The sequence below is a fragment of the Bos javanicus genome, chromosome 10 (genome assembly GCF_032452875.1).
Source record: "Bos javanicus breed banteng chromosome 10, ARS-OSU_banteng_1.0, whole genome shotgun sequence".
Classification (NCBI taxonomy): Eukaryota; Metazoa; Chordata; class Mammalia; order Artiodactyla; family Bovidae; genus Bos; species Bos javanicus.
This window is the reverse complement of record NC_083877.1, coordinates 12,440,753-12,461,441: the sequence shown is the minus strand read 5'-3', so window position 1 is coordinate 12,461,441 and position 20,689 is coordinate 12,440,753. Positions and strand designations below refer to the sequence as shown.

The window sequence follows — 20,689 nt, the reverse complement described above, 5'->3', positions numbered from 1 at the left end:
CTCAATGCTTCCATCTCGCAATTCAAGTCCTGGAAGCACGAATATGTCTTTGGTTTCCTCCGTGTATTCTTTGTTCTCCTTTTCTAGATGTGTTTATAGTATTTGTGTGCATGTGTGTAATTTTCTTATCCTACCCATATTTTTCAGTTTTGAAATTTTTTGTTCTACCTTCTGTAAGATATCTTCAATTTTATCTTGCAACCAATATTTAAAAAAATTTTCCATTATCATATTTATTATTTCTAAGATTTCCTGTTCTTTTTTCATTAATGTCTACTAAGCCAGTTTCCACATAGAGGCTCCAAGCAATTAGAGACAATATAAGGTAGGCTGTAATAAGATGCCGAAATGTTGGGTACTAACACTGAGTGCTGTAGGATAAACGGGACTAGACAAATCGTCTACCAGAAAACACTGGGACAACTCCATGGAGAATGTAGGATAGGATCCGGACCTGGAATTTAAGTACATTTGGGTAGGTGAGGAATAGCAGTGTTGAATGGGGGAAGAAGTATTGCCTTTGAAACCAGGCCCAGCTGTCCCTGTGAAATCTGAGCCTCAATTTTCTCATGTTTAATGAGACTAATAATATCTACCCTCTTGAGTTGCTAAAAGGAGATAAGTTGTATATGTTAAGTATTTTGCACACAGTTGTAATTTAATAAATACCCTTCATAAATACTCATATTCTTCATTGAGGCCAGAAAAAAATATCTTCTCTAGCCATACTTCCTAGCATGGTGCTTCCTACATAGTGAGGTCTTAATATAGACGACGAATGAGTACGTGAGGGAGGGAATAAATAAATGAGGAAAAGAGAGCATTGCAGACAGGGGAAGAACGGAAACAGTGGCCAAAAAGTTGGAAATAAGCATGTTGCCTGGGAAATGACAGTTGGGATCTTGGCCTGACTTAGAAAGGCTTATGGAGTGACAAGTCTTCATGGAAACATCTGGAAAGCTGAACCAATAAATTTTTGGAGGGGGTAGGAGGAGAGGGCAGTGACAGAGGTAGAATGGGGCCAGTACAAGGCACCCAAATTAATGACCAGATTGGGGTTAGAGCACCTCTGGGTCAGTTAGAGAAGCTGAGCTAATTCCAGTTTTCAACAGAAACGTGGGCAAGGGATTTAAGCTCCCCAGTCTTGTTGGGAAAATGATTCCTGCTCTGTCTACCCTGAAAGATGACACGGATAAAATGAGCCAAGAGGTAATAAGTATGCTTTGTAAGTTTGTGACAAAATATCATTGACTCAGGAAGCAGGTGGAAAAATAGAAATCTTTGTTTATCCACGTGGCTATAAACTCAACATGGCTTTATGTCTGTGGAAGCAGTAAACCAGTAACCCGTAAGATGGGTATGTTTCACCAAGAAGGTATTTCTTCCCTGCTCTTTTCCTTAAATTGGCTATATGTAATTTCACTTTTAAATTTTCTCAATGTCTCTACCTATGCTGTCTGATCCAGTAGCCACTCACCACAGGAGGCTATTCAAATTTAATTAAATAAAATCCAGTTCCTCTGCTACACTAGCCAGGTGTCAAGGGTTCAGTGGTCTCATGGGGTGTGGCTACCTTTCCTTATCACAGAAAGTTCTGTTGGAGAGTGCTGGGCTAGACTATGTAGAATTGCAGTATGTAGGTATACATATATTTTTATATACACTTTAGTATTATTTTATGTATTTTTATCCTCTTATGACCTTAATTTATAAAGCAGATAAGTAAAACTTGTATATTTAAAGACAGTAAGCTGTTTTTCACTTGCCTGGGCCTCAGTTGATTGTTCAGTGTCCAACGTTAGTGCTGAGAACAGGTTCCCCAACCTGACGGAAGTTAATGGATTTTCTTAATTAGGGAGGTAATAGGATATAGGAGATCGAATGATTCAAAGAGCTTCTAACCTAATTGGAAATGTGCTTGACTGTGTTTTGCCAGATGTCATTTCAAGCTTGTTTTTTTCTTTTAAGATGCTAAAGAAAACCCTTATGGTGAGGATGATAATAAGAGCCCGTTCCCCCTGCAGCCCAAAAACAAGCGCAGTTATGCCCAGAATGTGACGGTGTGGATCAAACCCAGTGGCCTGCAGGTAACATTACCATCCACGCTGCTCTCCACTGGGGACAGGAGGAGGGGTTCCTGCAGGCAGGAGGACATTTGATTTGATTTTCTTTTCCTCTGATACTTCGTAATTCATTTACTTCTTACATTTGTCATTATTTCCAAAAAGGATTTGAGGTGGCCTACAGTAAAACACGTACGTAGCAGAATCATTTTTTACAAAATTTGGAGCAATATAAGACCTAGAGGAAGAAGAAAGACGGTGTTCCAGGAAGCCAAGGCAGAATGATAATTGTGTTTGAGCAATTTGGCTCTTGAGCTTCCTGCTACCAAGGTCAAAAAAAACCATGTTGGTTATATGGTTCTCCTTGTCTGATAAAAGGAAGCATGTCAGTTCTTCTAGACACATTTTTTCCAGCATTAAATTTTAATGTAAAAGTTTTGACATGGTGAGTCATTGAATAATATTATAGGTGTTATCTTTAGTACCAGTTTTGAGGAAGACATAAAAACCTTCATGTGATTATTTCTCCCATCGGCACAATGTAAGTCAAAGCATTACCATGTAATACCACAGAAACGCTTTATGGAAGACTCCTATGAAATTATCCTATTATCAAGGTGTGCTGCCTTTAGTCAAGGGGCTCAGTGACTTTCTCCTCCCATTGGCAAAGTCATTCATACCTATTTTTAAAAATCAGTTTTTGAACTTTTTTTCTCACTTGAATGCCTTTTCTTTTTTCCTTTGTTTCTCCCATGAGTCCAGTCCAAGCCAAATGAGAAGAGGCAGTCAGGCCACCTGACCACAGAAGTAACCTCTATTGACGCGTAGTCTCTTCTAGCCCCCTTTTCAGGGAGACTAGACAGACACATCCTGCCCTGACTAAGGGGCCTCTTCCCTTTGTTGGAAATTAAAGTTCTCCCTCTTTCTTGCCATCGCTGACCCCAGCACTTCCCTGTCTGAAGGAGAGCTGAATTTTTCTAAAACTGTTTTTTAAATTTTGTTTTGGTCTGGATGTGTTGTTTTATTATGGTGAGGTGCACATAACAGAAGTTACCATTTCAGACATTTTAAAGCATTCAATTCAGTGACATTAATATAATCACAGTGTTACATGACCATCACCACTGTCTAGTTCAAAAACATGTTCATCACCCCAAAAGGAAATCCTTTACCCGCTAAACAAGTCACTCTTGCCCCAGCTCTAGGCAACCACTTACCTGCTTTCTATCGTCTGTAAGGATTTGTCTGTTCTGGATATTTCATGTAAACTGCATCATATATGTGCCTTTTTGTGTTTGACTTCTCTTAGCGTAATGTTTTCAACAGTCATTCATGTTGTAGCATGTATCAGTCCTTCATTCCTTTTGATGGCTGAGTAATAATAGTCCATTGAATAAATAAGGGTCCAATGTATAAAGTCCATATTTGTCCATTCATTCAGTTGATGAACTTTTGGATTATTTCTACCTTTTGGCTATTGTGAATAATGCTGCTATGATCATTTGCCAAGTTTTTTTCTTTTGTTGCTGTGTTGTTTTAAGAGTTTTATAAGTTTTATGGTAAGAGTTTTATAGTTTTAGCTCTTAACATTTAGGCCTCTGATCCATTTTGAGTCAATTTTGTGGGTATGGTATGAAGTAAGGGTCCAACCTCATTCTTTTGCAGGTGGCTATCCATTTATCCAGGCACCATTTGTTAAAGAGACTTCTTCCCCCCATTGAATGGTCTTGGCATCCTTGTCTAAAAGCCTCTGGCCATAGATGTATGGGTTTACTGGGGGTGTTTTTGTGAGACAAGTTCATTTTTTTCGCCATGGGCTTTAGTATCATCAAGCCTTTTGAAGGAGAGAGATGATTTCCTAATGCTGAACAGTAACATTAACTTAGAAGGGAGCCTCATCTTTACACTATAACTCTTCTCATTTTCATTTTTTTCCATTTAAAGGTGTCCTTTTGTATTCTTTCCCTTTTTACCACAGAATTCTAACATTGAATTCGTTTTACCCTCTATAGACTGATGTACAGAAGATTTTAAGAAATGCAAGGAAACTACCTGAAAAAACACAGACATTCTATAAGGTGAGACTACGGAATTATGGTAGTTGAAGGTGGGCTCCATGTTGCGTGCCAGAAATAAACTGCTTCACAGTAGTGTAAACACTGAACATGGACAGGAATTAGAAATACTTGTTTGTGCCTCCAATTTTTCATCAGTAAAGTCAGTAGAAGCGATAGGTCTGTACCTGCCCTAAACTCCAGGAGTCAGGAGTGTCTAAGTGGCTGGTTCTGTGTGGTGGGCCCTCTGGCAGGTCTTCTCTGTCTTGGTGCTGCTGCGAATGGCTGAGGGAAGGAGCTGAAAGGACCTGGGAGTCATAGCCCTTAACGCTCCTCCCTGTTCCCAAATGGGTATCCGATCTAACTCCAGGCAACCAGTGGACGTTTTTCCAGGACGTGTCTGCTCAGAACATTCATACTTTGCCAGAGGAGCTGCTTCTGGTAATGACTTCTAAAATGGCCCACTTACGAGACTTCCCTGGCGGGCCAGTGGTTCAGACTCCATGCTTCCCATGCCGCGGGCACAGGCTCAATTTGTGGTTGGAGAAATAGGATTTCACCTGCCATGTGGTGCAGCCAAAAGATAGTGTTTTAAAAAATATATACATTTATAAATTGCAAAAGAATGGCCCTCCAGAATCATATCTCACTAATGCAGAACCATTGGTGGAGTCAAGCTTCAAGAGATGGGGTGGGGGTTGGGGGTGGCATTTAAGTTCACTCTTGCTTCTCCTGTCCTTCTGATATTTGGCTTAAATTAAATTAAGTGGCAGTGTGAGGTATGCAGTATTGTCAGTTGTGTCCTAGCTTGCTAATCTTAAAATATCGTGCACACAGTCAACCCCAGGGTAGCTAGCATCTCTTCCAGAGAACATAGGTGCTTTGGGTGTTATCTCATTACCTTTATGTCTTCAACCCTAATTATGTAGCGAGCTGGTGAAATCAGGCAAGAGTTCAACCAGAGAGTGGTTCAGCCCACCATGCCTCCCCCTAACCGAAGCCCTTAATCCATATTGGCCCTAGATGACCACCCCGTGATTGCAGCCCCTGCCTGCCTGCAGAGCTGTCTATTCGTCTATACTTTGGCCTTCTTCTGAACTTTTCATCTGTAAACAGATGATCGTAGAAAGGTGATCAGAAAGTCTGTTTCTTTCTTCTGGTTTTATATAACCTACGTAACAGAGTGGGAAGGGGCCTCTACCAGATGGCTGTGTCTACCCCTCCAGTGGGCACAGCAGAGGTGAGCCTCGTTTTGTAAATGAGGCCACTGACACCCAGAGAGGCTGCACAACTTGCCCAGATCACACTGCTAAGTGATGGATGGGGCATTTCATGTTTCTCTGCTTCCATCCAGTATTTGACTTCTCTTTTTGAGGCAGTCTTTGGGGTCTGACTTCCTGACTCCTCCAGACATACTCATTGTCATTCAGTCTAAGGCTCCAGCCAGAGAGGCACCAAAGGGTTAAGAGCCCTCTGAGGTTTGGGCAAGCCTTTTCCATACCTGAGTAACAGAGATGAAGTATCCTCAGAGTTATGAGTTGTTGTTTAATCGCCAAGTCGTGTCCAACTCTTTGTGACCCCATGGACTATAGCCCGAGACAGGCTCCTCTGTCCATGGGATTATTCTCCAGGCAAGAGTACTGAGCAGGTTGCCATTGCCTTCTCCAGGGAATCTTCCTGACCCAGAGATCTAACCCACATCTCCTGCATTGGTAGGCAGATTCTTTACCACTGTGCCACCAGGAAGCCCAGAGTTACGAGTACTGTACATGAAATGATGTACGCAAAGCACCTCACCATGTTTGGCCTAAGTGGTCATGAACTGTGGTGAGGATAACCTCAGTTTCAGAAGCCTGTTGTCCTTTGCCTGCTGACCACCTGTAGAGGAACTACTTCCCAGGCATGTCTTCACACCCTCTTATTATGGGTGTCTCTGTACAAATATTTGTTCTGATACAAAAACACTCATTTAAGTTTGGGGGTCAAGGGGAATATATGTCACACTGAGCACTTAGGAAGTTTGTGATGAGGAGAATGCATTTTAGGAACACTGGTGTTTTGTTTGTTTCAGGAGCTGAACCGTTTACGAAAGGCTGCCTTGGCCTTTGGTTTCCTGGACCTGCTCAAAGGGGTGGCAGACATGCTAGAAAGGGAGTGCACGCTGCTGCCCGACACGGCTCACCCCGATGCTGCATTCCAGCTGACCCACGCTGCCCAGCAGCTCAAGCTGGCCAGTACTGGCACTTCTGAGTACGCTGGGTATGACCACAACATCACACCTCTGCAGACAGACTTCTCTGGGAGCAGCGCAGAGAGAATATGACGCTGACTTTGGAAGCCTTCCTTCTTTTTTTCAAGTGAGAATGATTTCGGGTAAAACCTTTTCAGTCTGTTCACCTCTGCAGCGGCTGCCCGAAGACCTTCCGAGACTGCCTGAGACACACTCCTCACAGGTTTGACTCTGCTATTCCGAGAAGGTTCTGCAGGGTGGGCAGCTGCTTTCTGGAGCTCAGAGTCTTTTAAATCCCAAAGACAGCTGTTGCTCCCACAACGAGAACATCTCCTGAAACGCTTGAAGGACTGACAAGTGTAGAGCCCTCTCCACCATCCTCAGGAAACCCAACAGCTTGGGTTCTGTTCCTGAAAGACCTCTCCATTCTTTTCCTCTCCCAACCATAGGGACATTTTCAAGTACCTGTGGTTGGGAGAGGAGACTTGTTAAACACAATCCCGACATCCCTAAGTTTCAGAATTTCCTTAAAACTTGGGCAAAAAAGTCAGTGGCAACCCTTAGGGTGCTTTTGGTATATCTTGAGATACAAACTTAAACAGCAACCATAAATGTATGATCCTCATTTATTCAAATTTTTTAATGAAAATAAAATATTTGGTTTTCTATAAAATGGTTTCACTGGGAAACCAGTAGGTCTTTGCCTTGGGTCTCTCCTACAACATAAATATAATTTCAGCTTCCTAAGTGGCATAGATTCTTGAAGGTTCCTTGGATTCCATATTGACTTCCTTATTTCTGACACTGGTTAGGCCTCACTGCCTAAGCCAGGTTCTGACATCACTGTAGTCAGTTATGGTTCTAGTCCATCAGCTAGCTTCATGACCTTGGGCAAGTCATTAAACTTCCCTGGGATTTATTTACATCAGTAGTGCTTTTCAGATTGCTCTGTAAACATCCTAAGGAATTATTCCCATAGGCTTCAGCCCAGGCAACCATATTGTTTTAAACTTTTCATTTTGTATTGAGGTATAGCCAATTAAACATGTTGTGATAGTGTTAGGTGAACAGCACAAGGACTCAGCCATACATATTCGTGTATCCATTCTCCACCAAGCTCCCCTGCCATCCAGGCCAAGCAACCATGTTTTACTTATTAATAACATGCTGAACTGCTATAGAGGCATACCTCAGAGATTTCGGAGGTTCACCTCCAGGCCACCATGATAAAGCAGGTATTGTAATAAGGTGAACCACACAAATTTCTTGGTTTCCCAGTATATAAAAATGTTATAGTTTATACTATAGTCTGTTAAGTGTGCAATAGCATTATGTCTAAGATAAAATGTACATACCTTGAGTAAAAACTAGTTTATTGGTTAAAAAAGGAAAAGCCAAACATCCTCTGACAACACAGGGATCTTCAATTTCTGAAAAATGCAAGTATCTGTGAAGTGTAATAAATCAAAGTATGCCTATATAATATTTTGTCTAAATGAAAGGATTTATCACTAATAATTTTGAAACCATTAGACTAAATGATCTTTAAACACAAGTTACTAGGATTTTGATTGTAAATGTTTTAATAGAAATACACAATCTTTAGCTTTTTTAGACAGCAGTGAGGTTTTTAACAATCACTAAGAATACAAGATTCTTTACAGCATAATCTACTGTAAAGCTGATCTGCCCAATTACACATAGAAAGTCAGTTGAGAAGACACCAGAAATTAATACAAACAAATGCTGACAGAAGTTGCAGACATGCAAAATATCCTTCAATGCAGTGAACTTGACGTCTGGTTAGTATAGGCCTATACTAACCAGATGTCTTTAGGTCAAACCAAGTTTCTATCTTGGGCTCAGAGAAATGGCATAATCCAAGTCCCCCTTCCCCCAGGAATAGTGGGAATGGCAGAACAGAAAGAGCTATCATACCTTAAATTCTTATAGACAAACATTACTTATTTTACTTGGTTTACTTGGAATGTACTAGGGAAAACTAATGTTTTTGATGGTGGCCATATCTTAAAAGATTTTTCTCAGTTCCTCTGTTGGTGAACTTCCTGTAAGGAATCTTCGTTAAGGCTCAGATGGTGGTTCTTCAGCCAGAGTTCTCACTCTGTTTTCACTGGCCTGCTGCAAACAGGTGAAACAGCAGCAAAATAAAAACCTGGTGTTTTTGAGGCATGTTCAAAAACAGACAGTCTCACCAGCTGACTCTGACAGGTACACAAGCACATGAACTCGGTCAGTGCAGGGGAAGGAAGGCTGAGTGTCTTTATGTCTGTGCACAGGCTAAGACAGTTCTGTAGCTACTTTTAGTGTGGTCTACTCTGAGGTTTCCAGCGTGCCACAAGCTGCATTGCCAGACTACCTTTTTGATCCCTATAGTGCCGTCTGGGTTTGGAACTCGTTTACAGTCTGTTTCCTAACTAAGGTTTCCATCTTTCATGTTGAAAACAGCTGTGATTTAGCTACAAACGAAGTAAGTGATCATGGTGTTCCAAGGTTCTGACTGGTTTCTCTCAAATCACCCTGTGGCTCTCCAGTGCCTATGCAGGTTAAGATGTCGCTAGAGAGACCAAAAGTTTCACAGGTAATATGTGTCCTCCAGCCCTACCTGGACTCAGAAATGTTTTTATCAGTAACTGAGTCAAACTTAATTTTCAAAAAAAAAAAAGAATCAATGCCAACCCACTTAACAAGTAGCCCCTTGGGTACAGAATATATTAGGTCTTTTTCTGAGTCACTTTTGGAGCCTCCTATACAGCTACATAGTCTTTTTGGTTTTTTTCCCCACAAGCAATAGCTGCAAAGAACACATCTCAGCTATACACACGGCCAGTAGCTGGTAGCCTCAGGGCACTGAAGAAATATCTGGGGCCTGTGAAACAGACTGACTAGAGATGGAGTGGGTGGGGGTATGGCTGAGTCTTTTGCTGTCACTAACAGAATACACAAGAATGAACCTGTCATCGGGTATCAGGAACCCATGTCATGCGAGGACTACACTAAGGTAATACAGTAAATTCAGGAATGTTACTGGGAAAAAAAGAAGATAGCTCCACTGAGAATTGAATCATTTAACTTTAAAAAAACTTTTACATCAGTACAAGAAGGTAAAACTGTCAGAACTATAGATTAGGCTCAAACTGGCAAAAAGTCATCTAAATCTCTTCCGTTTAGTGGATCTTTTTCTTTTTTTGTCCAAAGCGCCGCCTGCGCTGTTTATAAAGATAACGGAAATTTACGTATAACCCTGGAAAAGAAAAGAGGCCAATTAGAATCTTTGTCTCTGTTTATAAGCAGAAGTTCTTGGGGTAGAACAGTCCCTAGCTGTCTGTTTTTCATATCCCACAGCCCTGTGCTTCCTGCAGTTCCTCAAGAAGCACAACCTAGAACACATATTAACAATGCACTAGAGACATTCAGTTTTCCCCCAGTGGGTTTTACAATTTAATTTTCTCTCATGCTTCATTATGAAAATTTTCAAATATACAAATTAAATCATTGTACAGTGAACACCTAAATTTAAACTTTAACTGTTTATTACACTTACTTTATCACATACCCATTCCCATCTCATTTTTTATGTATTTCAATGTAAGTTGAAGACATCAGTACACTTCACCCCTAAAAAATTCATTAATTAGAATTCAATACTCTTTTTCCTTTCTTTTAAGGTAGGATTTACACAAACTGAAATATACAAATTTGAAACAGAAAGAGAACCTAATTTTTAATTCAAGGCTAGGCAATAATATATATTAAGCAATAGCCTAAAAGGTATGAGACACTTTTCTAGGAAACAAAATTCAGTGAACTAGAAAACAAAGGATTTCAGAGCCAGAAAAAAATTTCAATCCCACGTGATCACTGAGGAGCTCTATAGCGAAACCTCACTTCCATTTTTTCCATTGTACAATAGAGTTAAAAACACTTATTTTATAGACTTACTGTGAGAGAAGGAACGTTTGATCTGTACACAAATATAATTGTTATACTGCTCCTAAATTATGCAGATTTAGGGTATCATTCTCAAGAACAACTACACACTCATTGTAGGCAAGCTAAATATGAGTATAGAACCTTGTAAGTTAGAATATGCAACACAAGGAAAAGCCACTAGGGTTGCTGCTGCTGCTGCTGCTAAGTTGCTTCAGTCCTGTCCGACTCTGTGCGAGCCCATAGATGGCAGCCCACCAGGCTCCGCCATCCCTGGGATTCTCCAGGCAAGAACACTGGAGTGGGTTGCCATTTCCTTCTCCAATGTATGAAAGTGAAAAGTGAAAGTGAAGTCTCTTAGTCGTGTCCGACTCTAGCAACCCCATGGACTGCAGCCTACCAGGCTCCTCCATCCATGGGATTTTCTAGGCAAGAGTACTGGAGTGGGGTGCCATTGCCTTCTCCGCCACTAGGGTTAGTGAACATTAATATTCATTTTTTAGTAAAATATTTTAAGGGTCTTTCCAGTACTTATTCCTACTCTCAGTAGGTCCATTGGTTGCAGCTTAATTACAGCAGTACTAGACTTATGCAGGAATAGAAGTAAAAAGCTCTTTTAATGAGTGCATTTTCCAAATTGATGCTTGCTCTCTTCAAGCACCAAAGACTGTAACATTTTTGGTTTGAAACCTTTCTGAAATGGGTAATATCCTTTATGAAATGGAAAAGAAGACATGGAACAAAAGGTAACCTTTGTTATGAGGGTACTCATAATGTGTCTCGTTTAACTGTGCTTCTGCCATGCGCTGATTCCCTGAAGGGCTCCAAAAGGATGTAGTTCTCTTCTCCCCCACTTCTAAATGGCCAAAATGAGGAATCCCCTCGTGGTCCAGTGGTTAGGACTCTGAGCTTTCGCTGCCAAGGGCCCAGGTTCAGTCTCTGGTCGGGGTACTAAGATCCCAAAAATGCATGGCACAACCAAATAAGTAAGATCACTGGGCTTTCCAACTTCTTGGGTTCACTTTTTGTGGTCTCCCTCTCGGTATGGGGAAGCCAGCCTCCGAGCTGGTCCCCAGTAATCCCTACTTCCTGGTATCCCATACCCTTGTGTAGTCCCCTCCCACACTGTACAAGGTTGATCTGTGTAACAGAGAACACAGTAAAAGTAACAGTAAATCTGAGTTTAGGTTATAAAAAGGGTGGACATGACAGAAGTGCTAATTATCACTACAATGGCAATCTTATTACACCTGATGTATCAAATCAGTGTTATATACCTTAAAGTTACACAATGTTTTATGTCAAATATATTTCAATAATACATAAATTTTTTAAAGGGAAAAAAAAGGGAGTTTGACTTCTGGCTTTCTTCCAGATCACTTGCTTTGGCGAGAAGCCATGTTATGAGCATCCACATGGAGTACTGTGGCGGGACACCGAAGCCTTCCTGCCCACAGCTACACAAGCGAGCTTGCAGTAGATCCTCCAGCCCCGGTCAAGTCTGCAGAAACTATAGCCCCAACTGAGCCAACAGCTTGACTGAAACCTCGTGAGGGTCCCCGAGCCAGGCCCACTCAGCTTGCCTGCTTCCTGACCAGGAAAACATGCCCCATAATAATTGTATGTTGTCTTAAGCTGCTACATTTTGGGCTAATTTGTTACACAGAAAAAGATAACTAGTACACTATCTGTGTCACATCCTTCTGTTGCCAGGAGACCAAATAGCCATACTTAAGGCCACCTCATGACTTTTGTGAAATACAACAGGGAGAAATACATATAAATTATATTAAAATGTGTCAGAACTTTATCCAAAGTAAACAGTCCTCCTAATTAGGCTTTTATCTTTCAAACTTGCAATAATTTAGGTTTACTTCTCTATCCCTTCTTTTAGTTCTTAGGAGGTCCCTAGTTTTTATGAATTAAGACAAGAATTTATGATTTTATATAAAAGTTGATAAGCAAGCAAGGTTTTACATGAGGAATAGGGGGCTTTCCTATTGTCAGGTAGAAGGCTTTCTGACGTCTTGCGGGTCCTTGAACGGAGGCCTTTATTGCCTTCTTCCTTGCTGCCAGCTGTATTACCACCTCTGTAACAATTCCTCTGGATAAGGAATCTGCTACTGAAATCAGCAAAAGTAAAATGAGCTTTTTATTCAGTTTTAAAAGCGCTTCTTACATTATTTTAAACATGAAATATGGGAAAGTCTGAATGACCAAGAGCATTTCAAGAAAAGAACTCATCCAATCAAGATGTGAGAAGAAATATTTCTACGTGGCATATTCTCCAGTGGGTCTGTTCTGCAATGTAATTTGTTCTTAAACTTATTTCCACTCTTTTGAAAGCAAGAATATTAATAAGGATTTCTAAAACTTTGAATCATTTAACTACCTTCTAAGAAGCAACAGAAAGAATCTATTATGGAGCCAATACTTACCTAAAAATAGTAATATAAGATAAATCTGAAGAAAAAAGGAAAATCTAACTTTGATTTTCACTGGATATGGCAATGTGAAGCTGAATCTTCCTGTTTCATTAAATACTGGAATGGACTGAATCACTGAGACAGCTGAAAGCAGAAACAGTAACTTTTTAGAAGCAAATGAAATACAATTAAATTTACTGATAGAACCTTCTAACTCCTCAAAGTTTCAGTTCTAGGTTTGTTGAAAATGCTTCCTCCTCCCTTTGTACAATAGGCTCACGCCTCTTCTTTTTTCCCCACTAGCTTTCCTAGGAAATAAGCCTTCAAGCTGACAGCAAAGGTAAATAAGGAACAGTCATTTGATAGCACTGAGCTTCCTATTCTATAAAATGGAGAGAAAAGTGCCTATCTGACTCACTCATTAGGTGTTTGTCATAATAAAATGAAGTCATCAATATGAACTTGCTTTGGAAGATTAAAACTACCATATAAATAGGAAGCATGCATGACCACCAGCTTCCAAACCTTAACAAAATGAACTAACTACTTCCTTGGAACAGTCTGGACAGCCGTAGTATTGTGGAAGGAAACCACTAGAAAGAAATTCTTGTAAAAGTTCAACACCCATGTATCAGACTAAAGCTAGCAGAGGGAGGAAGAGAGGTCTGGCTACTCAGTGGAGGTAAGATATAAGTCCTAGAGTTCTTTAAAGTACCTTCTGCCAAACATCCTATAGGATATAGGGGAATCCACACAGTGTAACGAAGCCATGTGAGCACCTTCCAATCCATGTCAATGCAGGAGAGCATGTAGAAGGGGTACCTATTGGAAATAAGGCATTCACATGTTAAAAACCACTGAATGCAACTCTAGAACATCATTGAAGAGTAATTTCACAATCAGTCACACATGGCTTCTTTTTAGCAGAATTAATGAACTCCCATCGTGCTCTTCCTCCAATCTTCAAAGGATATAAAAGTCAAAGTGAAGTTGTTCAGTCGTGTCTGACTCTTTGCGACCCCATGGACAGTAGCCTACCAGGCAGGCTCCACCATCCATGGGATTTTCCAGGCAAGAATACTGGAGTGGGCTGCCATTTCCTTATCCAAAAGGATATGAATTCTCGATAATGGCAAAGTAAGTTTAGGTCTGAAAGGAATCCTCTATGAAAAAGTTCTGTACATGGAACAGATCCTCAGAAGAATTTTGGCTTTATTCCTGGTTCTGATCTGTGTCCCAAGTAGGTTAGGACAGATACTTTGACACTTTATCTCTGCCTAAATGAACATTTACCAAAATTAAAGTATAAAAAAAGACCTCTAATCTATAATCAGGCATACTCTACTTAAAAAGAGCTAACATAAATTTGTTTCTCCCAAACAGTAAAAGTTACTATTAAGAACCTATAATCTCTTTCACTTTTGTGTTAAGTAGACTAGAGGGTATACAGGATGCCATGGGGTGCAGACTACAGTTAAGACATAATCTAGGGCTGCTAATGTCTTTTCTCCCTCTTAACTGTCAACTTTCCCAAAATATCACCAAACCTAGAACTGAAGAGTCAGTTTGCAAAACCAATGCTCCACTTGGCTGAAAAGGGAAGAAGTATGGAATATGTATGGTCTGGTACAGAACACATCTACTTTAATCAGATTTTTTTTTTAAGAAAAGGATAATTTCTGGATTTCCCTGGTGGTCCAGTGATAAAGAATTCACCTGCCAATGTGGGGGACACGGGTTCAATCCCTGGTCTGGGAAGAGTCTACATGCCTCGGGGCAAGTAAAGCCTATGCGCCACATCGACTGAGCCTGCGGTTTAGAGACAACACACAACTAGCGAGTAGCCCCCACTCGCCACAGATAGAGAAAGCTCACACACAACAGTGAAGACCCGGCACAGCCAAACACAAACTTATTTTTTTAAAAGAGATTTCTTCTACTGACAATCAAAAATCGAAGAATCAGATAAGAGATCAATTCAAACTTCAGTAATCTTATAGCCAAAGATTTATTCTATCATCCCTTCTCGAAGGCTGGTCTTCAGTACTTCATCCAGCCTGGGATGCTTCTTCAGTCACATGTTTCTTCAGCCTTTTCAAGAATTTTTCCATGTGAATGAGTCCTCTCTTTCCAATAAGACAGCAAGATCCTAAAGGGTAAGATAGGCCTTTGGTTTCTCTGGATCTCTCCTTCTCCTCCCCAGTGTCCAGGCTGGTATTATGATCCACTGAGTGCTTTAAAAAAAAAAAGCCTCAGACTTCCTGGCAGTCCAACTCTGTGTTTCCACTGCAGGGGACATGGGTCTGATCCCTGGTCAGGGAACTAAGATCCCGCATGGCGTGAGGCCAAAACAAAATTTTTAAAAAATAAATAGGCTTGTCCGAAAGTAGTGCATTATCTCAATTGATTGTTCACAGTTACAGATCGAACTCCTCATCCTACTCTTTCCCCCGTCTCACTACTGCACTTGACTAGTCTTTTATGAAAGCAGCCTAGATGTCCATCGGCAGATGAACGGATAAGGAAGTTGTGGTGCATATGCACAATGGACTATTACTCAGCTATAAAAAAGGAACACATTTGAGTCAGTTCTAATGAGGTGGATAAACCTGGAGCCTATTATACAGAGTGAAGTAAGTCAGAAAGAGAAAAACAAATATTGTATATTAACGTATATATATGGAATTTAGAAAGACAGTACTGATGATCCTACATGCAGGGTAGTAAAGGACACACAGATGTAAAGAACTGACTTTTAGACTCGGGGGGAGCAGGTGAGGGTGGGGTGATTTGAGAGAACAGCATTGAGACATGTACATTACCATACGTAAAACAGGTGACCAGTGCAAGTTCAATATATGAAGGAGGGTATCCAAAGTCAGTGCTCTGGGACAACCCAGAGGGACAGGGTAGGGAGGGAAGAAGGCACGGGGTTCAGGATAGGGGGATACATGTATACCTGTGGCCAATTCATGCTGAAGTATGGCAAAAACCATCACAATATTGTAAAGTAATGATCCTCCAATTACAATAAATTAATTAAAAAAATTTTTTAATTAAAAAAGTATCTTTAATGTTTTAATTTAAAAAAAAAACACTGTCTCAACTTTGCAGAGCGCATAGATGCAGGCAGAACTCCACACATGAAACTTTAATCTCAAATAAAATGAGACTCTGGATAAGACAGTCTTATCCATAGTAGAAGGAGCACTCAAACACCATCCTGGCATTTGTACCCACCTGAAAATTTCAACTGTGCTCCATATATAAAACACAAAGAAAACCACAGCTTTGTTTTGCATCTCTTCCATGGTACCAAAGATGATAAACAAAATGAAGTTTCTTCCAAGAAGCTATTAAAAAGACCCAAAAGAGAAAAACAGGTTTTAAAATACATTCTTAAAAGACAACACATAAATGTGTTATCTGAAACATAACCCCATTAAATTCAAGGTAAACAGAAAAAGACTGAGAACAACTTAGAACAAGTTTAAGTACCAAGTCAGTACCAGTATTACAGACTGTGTGTGTGTGTGTTCAGATAAAACACTGCTATTTCTCTGCAACAGGTAGAAAAGTTAAAAGTACCCAAGCCAGTACCAGTATTTCTGGACAGATTTTGTGTGTGTGTATTCAGAGAAAACAATGCTATTTCTCTGCCAACAGGTATTTTTACTCATTGAAACGTCTCAGCAAAGTGTGGATACCTAGTAAATAAACATCGAAACCCTGCATTCCCCACCCTTGAGCTCGACTGTTCAGTACCTGGAAAAGAGAAGGTACCACTGGTGTCTTAGTGACTCCAATTGCTGCATTGATAGATTCCACGGCTGCCAGCATCTGGCAAAAATACATCATGTCAGCCACAGTGTGGAACGTGTCATAGAAGGACTCTATGGGACAAATACATATTAAAGGTAAATCAATTGGTAAATGCCAACACAGAAGTATTTTGCAATCTAGACAAGCCTTTACATGAAATGAATTTTAGGAAAAGTATAATAAACATTCAGTCAGATTCAAGTTTACTACTCAACTAAGCTGGAGGGGAGCAGGCCTCCATGAGCCTAATTAGTAAATTTTATTAGTTACCAGTAAGTTAACATATAAACCTTGTATGCCCTTCTCAATTTTAAAAGGCAAGAAAAAAAGCATACCTAGATTTCACTCACTTATTATATGCTGAAAAATCTATGTATCAGGCACATTGGTAATTCTTTTCAGATCCATTATCTCATTTAATTTAAAGGTAAAACTGTATTACATATATAGAATGAAACCTAGCTTTTTAAAATATCAAAACTGTATAATCATAAATACATGCAGAGGTACAAAAGTACTGAATAAAATTAACTTTCAAAAACCTTAATTGTATTTATATATTTAATCCTATTAATTCTCATTCTTAGAACATGTCCTAACTAAAAAATCTAAAATGAAAAAGAATAAAAGCTTCAGCAAGGAGATTGTTCTCTGAAATGTTACATATTTCTAAGTGCACTAAAACAGAAATGGTCTAAACTTACAATTAGGGAAAGTTTGAGTAAACTACAGTATATCTATTTCATGGAATATTATATAATACATTAAAATGAGTTATTGCTTATATGAGGTCAACAATTGTGGTATCAATTTGGAGTGGTCCATAATTTAATATCCTTCATCTTTCATACTGATCCTCACTTGACATCCTGAATTCTTACATTCCTCTTTGCAGTGTTTCTCAAGCAGGGTACCACTGACGTTTTGAGCAAGATAGTTCTTAGTCCTGCATATTGTAAAGGTTTAGGATTCTTGTCTCCCTGCCTATTAAAGTAGAGTCTTTAAGAAATGGCAGAGTTAGGCAAGTTACCAGTAAAGATGACACTGCAGGCTCCTCAAAAGAATACAGTTTAAATATCAAATGAATAAAACAGGTCCTGGCAAGACTGAAAACACTCTCTAATCGCAAAAATGATCTACTATACAATCCTGCTACAAAGTCAAATGTGAATACACCAATGCTATGCTATGCTAAGTCACTTCAGTCGTGTCCGACTCTGTGCGACCCCATAGACGGCAGCCCACCAGGCTCCCCGTCCCTGGGATTCTCCAGGCAAGAACACTGGAGCAGGTTGCCATTTCCTTCTCCAATGCATGAACGTGAAAAGCGAAAGTGAAGTCGCTCAGTCGTGTCCGACTCTCCGAGGCCCCATGGACCGCAGCCTAGCAGGCTCCTCCGTCCATGGGATTTTCCAGGCAAGAGTACTGGAGTGGGGTGCCATTGCCTTCTCCGGAATACACCAATGAGTAAGTTCAAAATTTGATTATTTTCTTTGAAGAAGTAATGCAAAATTACAATTTAAATTTTGCTATAAAAAATTTATTCATAATTTTAAATGCCCCTTGTGAAGACAAAAATCACAATTTTTTTTTCACCATTTACAGTGAAATTCTGGTATCTTTCTTCAAGAGATTCACTTCTTAATTTTTTGGACAAATTATCTTTGACAAATGAGGTTCTCCATTATTTTGAACTAGAAAATTGTGACTTAAGATTTGGAATATGGTAAATAAAAGTAGATCTTGTTGCTTTGTATCTGATTTTATGGGAAATTCATCCTTGTTTCAATTCAGGAATAAAAATCTGATTTCTAAAATGACTGTTATAAAGAATATTAATAACACTAACATGCTTATAATACTGTTTTAAAAACAAGATGCAAAACTGTATACACAGCATGATGATAGTTTTTAACTGCAGGAGAAAAAATAAAGACTAAAAGGAAATGTATGGAAATATTTAAAGTGATGGACAATGGCTTATTCACCTCCCCTTCCAGGCCTCCACACCTCCTCCCCAGTTTTCTCCCATTTTCCAAACTTTCTTAAATTGCTCCATTTACTTTTTAAAATTTTGTATTTATTTATTTATGGTTGTGCCAGGTCTTCATTGCTGCCCGCGAGCTTCCTCTAGCTGCAGTGAGTGGGGCGACTCTCCTTGTCGTGCGCAGGCTTCTCACTGCAGTGGCTTCTCTTGCTGAGGAGCACGGGCTCCAGGTGCACAGGCTCAGTAGCTGTGGCGCATGGGCTTAGTTGCCCTGTGGCATGTGGGATCTTCCCAGACGAGGGATTGAACCCACATCCCCTGCATTAGCAGGCAGATTCTTAACCACTGGACCACCAAGGGAAGCTCCAGCCCATTTACTTTTATGATCTGAAAAAAATTTTTTGAAAGTACTAACAAGGCACTCGTGTTAATGGACAAGGATTTAAATAATGGTAGTATAAAACAGTACACTCTTTCTGGGCAGTATACATCAGAATCCTTAAAAGTAATCTGCCCTTTAGTCTCATAATTCTTCTTCAAGAACTTTTCCTAAGAAAGGTACATGGGTTTATTAGAAAGATATCTAACAAAGTGCCAAGAATCCATCACTCTGATAGATGGAATTACAGCAGAGTTTAAGTATTTAAGTAATTAACACATTTTTATAATTAGAAAAAAACTTTAATTAAAAAAAAAAGTATTAATAGAGAGACAGACATGAGTTTCTACAAGTTTGCTATTTCCTTAACATGAGTTCAGCTATACATGTTTATGTAAATAAAACAAGTACATGTGTAGAATTTGCCATTCACCAACACCTTTTATTCAAAAAGAGGTAACTGCAAAGGACAAACTATGACCCTTGGTACCAGGCTCAGGTCTGAGGACTGATAAGAGAAGAATTTCAACAGCAGCTCCATTCCAATAGGTGGTTAGGAAGGGGCTCAGAGCCAAAACAGAAATTACAGATCCAGGCAGCTAACTTTAAACACATGACCCAGATAATTTAGCAGCTTTTGGAGTGGATCACCTAATGGCTAGCAGGCTCGCACAGGAACATTCAGAACCAATACAACTATGCTAAGTTAAATAAATAATTTATGAATTGGAAAGTCCCTACTCATTCTATGAAACTTGTGTTAAATCCATACTAGTAAGAGCTACAGATCTAACAACTGTCCGAGACTTCCTTTGCTTCTTTAAATAACCATCAGTGGACTTCTGGTTACATACGACTATAAGATGCTAGGCATTTGGGAAATTTTTCACTAGCCTACTACTGTGCTTTGCAGAAATCCAAGTAAAGACTGGAAAAACACTGTGCACTTCATTCTAAAGATTCTGGAGCTAACTACAATTCATCTTTACAAACCTCAGGTAGGAAAATTTAGGACCGCAGAATAAAATAGTCTACAGGACTTTTTCTCTTTTTAAATACTTTCTTTTTTTCCACTATGCTCATATTTTCCCTCATATTTACTTTACAAAATAAAGAAAAAATTTAAATGATCCATTCAAGCCATTTGAAAATGGTGCCTTTTCTTCCAATCATTCCACATTTATTGGTTGTTTTCTTTCTTTTTATATTGGTGTGAACAAACTGGAAGAACAAGTTTGTATGTTACCTTTTTAGTCTATCGTAAGTATTTTTCCAGATTTTACCACCTCTCTAAATACTTAACATTTGCTTCACAACATTCCACTGAGTGAACAATCTATAGCAATCCTTCACTCATGGACATTTACATAGTGTCTAATTTGTCACTAATATAAATAATGCCATAATGTTTATTTTTTATAATTACTTTTTGGATATGAATAATTAAGGTTCTTGATGTTGCTATTGTTGTCGCTATTCAGTCATTCAGTTATGTCCAACTCTTTCCGACAGCATGGACTATACAGCACAACAGGCTTCCCTGTCCTTCACCGCCTCCCAGAGCTTGCTCAAACTCATGTCCATTGAGTCGGTGATGCCATCCAACCATTTCATCCTCTGTCATCCCCTTCTCCTCCTACCTTTAATCTTTCCCAGTATCAGGGTCTTTTCTAGTAAGTCAGCTCTTCCCATCAGGTGGCCAAAGTATTAGAGTGTCAGCTTCAGCATCAGTCCTTCCAATGAATATTCAGGATTGATTTCCTTAGGATTGACTGATTTG

At 39.6% G+C, this 20,689-nt stretch overlaps 2 protein-coding genes and 1 long non-coding RNA gene across 4 annotated transcripts in view; 2 read left to right on the top strand and 1 right to left on the bottom strand.

Moving 5' to 3' along the window:
- The window catches only part of INTS14 (integrator complex subunit 14), a 36,320-nt gene extending 27,251 nt beyond the window's left edge, over positions 1-9,069 (top strand). For both annotated transcript variants that reach the window (XM_061430116.1, XM_061430115.1), the window contains exons 10-12: positions 1,969-2,087; positions 4,076-4,141; positions 6,189-9,069. In XM_061430116.1, the coding sequence (XP_061286100.1) occupies positions 1,969-2,087; positions 4,076-4,141; positions 6,189-6,440 (437 nt within the window). In that variant the 3' untranslated portion in view covers positions 6,441-9,069. The remainder of the gene's footprint in view (positions 1-1,968; positions 2,088-4,075; positions 4,142-6,188) is intronic.
- Positions 7,908-20,689, bottom strand: part of HACD3 (3-hydroxyacyl-CoA dehydratase 3) — a 30,006-nt gene continuing 17,224 nt past the window's right edge. Inside the window, exons 7-11 of the mRNA XM_061430117.1 lie at positions 16,487-16,614; positions 15,962-16,074; positions 13,437-13,543; positions 12,734-12,865; positions 7,908-9,609 (exon numbers count right to left, since the gene is read on the bottom strand). Coding sequence (XP_061286101.1) covers positions 9,533-9,609; positions 12,734-12,865; positions 13,437-13,543; positions 15,962-16,074; positions 16,487-16,614 — 557 coding nt within the window. The 3' untranslated portion in view covers positions 7,908-9,532. The remainder of the gene's footprint in view (positions 9,610-12,733; positions 12,866-13,436; positions 13,544-15,961; positions 16,075-16,486; positions 16,615-20,689) is intronic.
- Positions 9,609-20,514, top strand: LOC133255651 (uncharacterized). Its single transcript, XR_009738998.1, has 2 exons — positions 9,609-11,915; positions 16,388-20,514. It is a non-coding gene; the product is annotated as an uncharacterized LOC133255651 (long non-coding RNA).